Source organism: Periplaneta americana, chromosome 3 (assembly GCF_040183065.1).
Source record: "Periplaneta americana isolate PAMFEO1 chromosome 3, P.americana_PAMFEO1_priV1, whole genome shotgun sequence".
NCBI lineage: Eukaryota > Metazoa > Arthropoda > Insecta > Blattodea > Blattidae > Periplaneta > Periplaneta americana.
The window spans coordinates 118286749-118292748 of record NC_091119.1 but is presented as its reverse complement, the minus strand read 5'-3'; the positions used below and the strand labels follow the sequence as shown (position 1 = coordinate 118292748).

Sequence of the window (6000 nt, the reverse complement as noted above, 5' to 3'; positions counted from 1 at the left end):
AGGTTTAAATGCGCAGGTAAAGGGTCGAATACTTTTCAGGTTAATGGCACCAGGGAGTTCAATGCAAAAATGTTTCATTTCTTAAAATACATCGAAAATATTCCGCAAAAACAGCGTATTATGTGGGACTAGAGTGCAACAAATGGGGTATTTTATAAAGGTGTTATATATGAAATGTACAGGGACCGGGCAAAAAAAGCGTATTACACGGGATAGCGTAATAAGCGGGCACGTCTTATCGAGGTTTTACTGTACAATAATTAGAATGCTTAAAAGAACTAAAAAAGCGTTGTCACCGTTGCTTGCTGAAGAGGGTAACCATATTGAGCATATCACAACATATACAATACAAGCTGAAGTGAACAACACCATGGTTCCTGACTTTTGACTCACCCTGTATAGACGTGTCCTTTATTGTATACTGAGTAAGAAAATTGCTGTTAATTGTAGCTGCAAAATAAAATTAAATAGGCCTATATTACTGAATTGCTCTTCAAGTATTGGTTAGACATTCAAAATGAAACCTGTCAATAGATCTGCATCTTTATTGCGAATAATTACTGATTTAAGAAAGGAAATTATTTATCTATGTACCATATATCACATACTGTATTTATAAGGAATTATTTTTATTTAATGACATTAGAAATTATAGTCTTAAATATGAAGACTTGTTTATGATATGGTACTGTATACCAATACTACTTTTTCACGAGAGCCTAAAATGTTTATTAATTATCCTGTTTCGAAAATCTACACGAACTACGATTAACAGAACAATATCGTTCTTGTGGGTCTACATTCTGCATTTTCCTCGTTGAAATTCCTTAAGGAAGTGATTTGCATCACTTGACGCTTAAGTGAATCTGACATGACCTTCATATGCAATCTTATAGTTATCCTTTATTAGTTTAAATGTGTTTTGAAAGGAACTCGGCTTGAGGCACGACTGCTCTCATTTGGAAGTCTGTGAAGTAGAGACACACATTGTACCACAGCGTTTTTACAAATATTTATTTTAAAATGCACATGATAAATTGGCAGCACAAGGTAAATACATCCAGAATTACAAATTTCTCTATAGCATATTTGTGATGCAAATTAAAGGACAAACTTTTTTAGATTTCGTAAGAGGTGATGCATTTTAAGTAACAGACGTTACTAGTGATATATGTGGTGGTGGTGGTGGTGGTGGTGGTACTGTAGTTCTTTTTTATACTCCTAGTGAGTACTTCACTATTCATCATTCACCTGTATGAAGCGAATTGTGTAAACCAATTTACTGACAGAATTGTTGCCCATTGTGCACCATAGGAGGCTGGTCTATGCTACACCTACGATGAGATGATGATAGATAAATAAAGACATAGAATTTCCATGCAAATGCATGTTTGTTATATAAGCTTATTACATTTCTCAAACTCTGTAAATATCCGTTTCATGGCTTAGTAAGTCGAAATAAGTATACTTCTTCCATGCACATTTGCTTGTCTTGACCTTTTTAGGGATAATTCATGCATAATGCATATTTTTTATGTATTTAACTTCACTGAAGCACATTTAGAAGTTTATCTTATATATTATGTCTATTTTTACAGTTTTAGTGCATATTTTATGTTAAATCACATAAGACTGCATTTTAGAGTTTGGTATTTCTTAGGTTACAGTATTTGAGTGTATCAGAAATATGGCTATGTCTGATTGCATCGTGTGACAACAGTATTATTGTTACAAGAAATGTGACATTACACAATATTACTGTTGGAGAGACAATTATTCAAATTAAACAAATCACTTACAACAATACTAAGTCACTTTATTGTCTCAAACTGTTCACCATTCACATTCAAGTATAGGTCTAATTGGCAACGCTTTGGGAAGTCATTCATTGATTTATGATACATGTCCATTGAAATAGCATGAATGTCTTCCTCATTGCTATTTTCAACTTGTCGATGTCTTCAGTTTCCAGGCATAAACCTTCTCCGTCAAATAACCCCCACAACCAATAGTCACAGGTTGTCAGATCAGGGGAATAGGCTGGCCATTCTGTCGGTCCTCTTCTTCCCACCCACTTATTTTGCAAATCACGATTCAAAATTTCCGTCGACGCAATAGCATAATGAAGGGGTGCATCGTCCTTCTGAAATAAGCAATGTTCGTGTTCAGCACTTTGCATCACTAACACCACAATTTCATTAAGGATATCACAATACTGATCAGCATTAAGAGTCTCATTCAAGATTCACATTCCTAACTATTCTTTCCATCCAATCATAGCCCAAACTGTGACTTCTCCGCATCTTAAAAATGCCTGTTCAATAACTTGAGGATTGTCTCTAGCATAATAATGGACAGTAGTGTCGAGTAACATGTCCGTTCACATGGAAAACAGCTTCATCAGAAAGTGCCATTTTCTTAACCAATGTTCGTCGTTTGTACATTCCTTTAAGGTGCATACACACTTAGCGAACGAACAACGAACGAACGAACGACAAACGATTGCATTCGTTGATTGAAATCGGTACGTGTGTACGTCGCAGCAAAGGCAAACCAATCGTTTGGTTTGCCTTCGGAAGTGATCCGTCGCTTGTCGGTACATCAAAGGAAGTTGGTATTCGTTGTGGACGGGATTTGCCACTAGCTTGTAGTTCGTAGCAGAACGCAGCGCTTAGTTCAATTTCACTAACAGGATGTCGAAACTGGAGTGGACGGAAGACGCTGTTATAAATCTTATTAATGCATATAGGGAGCAGGAAACTTCATGGAATCCCAAGTATCCTACTTACCACAATAAAATAAGAAAACATAATGTTTGGGAACCTATTGGAAAGATGTTTAGCTGCAAGATAGGCGAGTAAAACACGTGCAAAATTTGAAAATTATTTTTGTTTATTTATTTTCAGTGGATATATGTTTTTTGTTTATTGTAGGGAGCAGAAGTCAAAAAGAAAATTGAATCCCTACTGACATCATTCTGGAGTGAAAGACAGAATTCCATAAAACGTTCTGGAATGGGGAGTGATGAAGTGTACGAGTCAACTTGGTTCGCGTATAAACATATGTCGTTCCTTTTGGACAAATTCACGCCCAGAAAAAACAAAGTTCCAACCTTGTGCACACAAAATAAATTATTGGCATTGAAAAGTGTCTTTTCGTAAGCATGATGCGCATACGACAAACACAGACAAATCTCTCTTTTTAATATTTTAAGATAATTATTGTCAGTGAGGTATCCGTGTACTGAAACTTTCCCCTGGGGCCTATTTCATAACAGTAATATTACTAAAAAGGTAATAACATTAAGTAATATTATTACTGTTCTGTTTCGTAAAAGTAATATTTAATAATATTATTTATTACTGTAAACGCTCATATTACTACTAAAATAAATAATAATATTACTAAAGTGTTTCATAAAGCAGCAAAGATAATTAAATTTATTAATAATATTAACGTTAGTTCCATGACTGTATTTTAAGTAACAGTTTAATAATTTGTAAAAAGTAAATGCCAATGTAGGGTTAGATTTTGAAGATAAAACCATGAAACCATTTGAAATGGATAATTCTGACTCAAATAGTGATGAAGAGGGAGTGTTTGTCCGACGTCCAAGAAATTTTAGACAACGAATATCCTACAACCATATGCAAGAAAGTTACGAATATAATGAAATAGTTGACCTTTCAATTCGAGAACTTTTCGCAAAAAACTCTGTTCCTTCAAGTTATTTTCACGTCTTTTCCCCATTTTAAAAAGCATAAGAGACAAAATGAATGACTAACAAAGTCCCTCTCCATACTTACAAATACTTACAAACTGTCATAGACGCCAATGTAGGTGGACCAGGCTGAAATTGAAACTATCTTATCTAATTGTAAAGAGAACAATTGAAAGGATGAAACCTAAATTAAATTCAATTACAGTATAGAACTGTTAGAAAGTAATTACTGTATATTTTACATTATTTTATGTTATTTGAATGATTGAACTTAACGTTTTTCCCTCCTTTCTCGTCATTTTTAAATTATAATAATTGTTCAGAAATATATGCCTATGGGACATCTACATAACAAAATACAGTAATATTAATATTTTCTGTACCTATTGAAATGTTTTTTCAGTGTATACTTGTGACAACCTGAATCTATATACTCTTCACTAATTAACATTGTGAAGATCTTGGTGAGCCAAAATCTTTTGCAGACATATATCAACAAGTAGATCTATTACAAAATATGTGGACTACTTTAAACCACCCCTATTGAGGGCATAAACTAAAATTAACTTACGAGATTTATAGGTACCGTATCCACAATTCCACATCACAATCTCTAATTAGAACATAAGTATTTGCATTTTGTATAGTCAGGTAACTTCTTGAAAATACTACTTACAACATAATCAGCAATAAAAACCCATTAAGACAATTTCAGTATTTTTATTAATTTCGTCATAACATTAATCTTCTGCAACATCCACACCTTCAAACTCAAACACTATATTTTCTAGGAACGACTTCACCGCGTAAGTACTTATGTCGTTATTGCATTACTTATTTATTTTTGGTAAAAGAGTAATTTTTATGTGTATTTATTTACGCTTGCACCAATAATTTTTAAGCCTTTTTATATAAGTACTTGCGCAGTATTCCGAATTATAACGGAACTTGAAATATCTTACATAAGACGCTTTGCAGGGTCCACTAACCCTGTCGTTAAACACTGTCCTTAAGGCTGGTACAATATTGTCATCAAAAGTTTTCATTGCTTAACATTTTCATATGGTACTTCTTTAGATAACGAGGTCCAATTTTTACACACGCGCGCGCACACACACGCTTCTGTCACTGATACACTGTTTTTGGAATTGCAAACTTTACAACAGCAGAGACGTGAACAATTAGGAATGATAAATATCTGTTCACAATATTTTAGATTTATCAGATTGTTTCTTTTACTCGTAAATCAACTGAATCAAATAACAGAAACAATAACTTCGAATTACAGTGATTTACAATCTTATCTGAAATAAATTGTCTCCCAAACCTTCACACATATTACGATTTACTCTGTTGTTGCTATTAAAGATAGTACTTCAAAACTTATTTCATTCAACAACTGTTAACAGAGAGAATAATATAAATAGCTGTAGAGTGCAGACCAACTTGGTTATGTTTGTCAGCCTTAACCTCAAATCATCTGGCTACTGTACGTATTTTATGACTCGTGCAAAACGTTTATGAAACAGAATTTAGTCGGTTAATAAAATTGTTTTCATGACTGCAATACTATTACTTAATATTATTACTGTGTTTATGAAACAGGCCTGCACTTGCTATAATTATATTTTCGTCTGCCTTTATAGCGGATAATCAGCGAATGTGAATGTTTTCTGACAATTTGCTGATGATTTGTACGTCGCTTCAAACAGCGAACGAACAACGAAGTTTTGCTTCATCATTCGTTCGCTAAGTGTGTACGCACCTTCGTTCGCTGTTTGAAGCGACGTACAAATCAACAGCAAATTGTCAGAAAACTTCACATTCGCTGATTGTCCGCTATAAAGGCAGACGAAAATATAATTATAGCAAGTGCAGTCCTGTTTCATAAACACAGTAATAATATTAAGTAATAGTATTACAGTCATGAAAACAATTTTATTAACCGACTAAATTCTGTTTCATAAACGTTTTGCACGAGTCATAAAATACGTACAGTAACCAGATGATTTGAGGTTAAGGCTGACAAACATAACCAAGTTGGTCTTTTTATCCTCTCAGGTCTGCACTCTAGAGCTATTTATATTATTCTCTCTGTTAACAGTTGTTGAATGAAATAAGTTTTGAAGTACTATTAGAGATGGGTCGGAGTCGTTCATTGATGCGAGCTAGCTCTTTGACTCCCGCTCCTTTTGAGGAGTCGTTCATTGAGAGTCGTTCAAAAGAGCGGAGCGGTATAGTGGCCTCCTTCTTTCTCAACCAGCTCGCTCCTAGTGATC

At 34.1% G+C, this 6000-nt stretch overlaps 1 protein-coding gene across 1 annotated transcript in view; it reads left to right on the top strand.

The window, feature by feature from the left end:
• The first annotated feature begins 897 nt into the window (after positions 1–897).
• LOC138696435 (uncharacterized) overlaps positions 898–6000 on the top strand; it is a 23003-nt gene continuing 17900 nt past the window's right edge. The window contains exon 1 of the mRNA XM_069821406.1: positions 898–1050. Coding sequence (XP_069677507.1) covers positions 1024–1050 — 27 coding nt within the window. The 5' untranslated portion in view covers positions 898–1023. The remainder of the gene's footprint in view (positions 1051–6000) is intronic.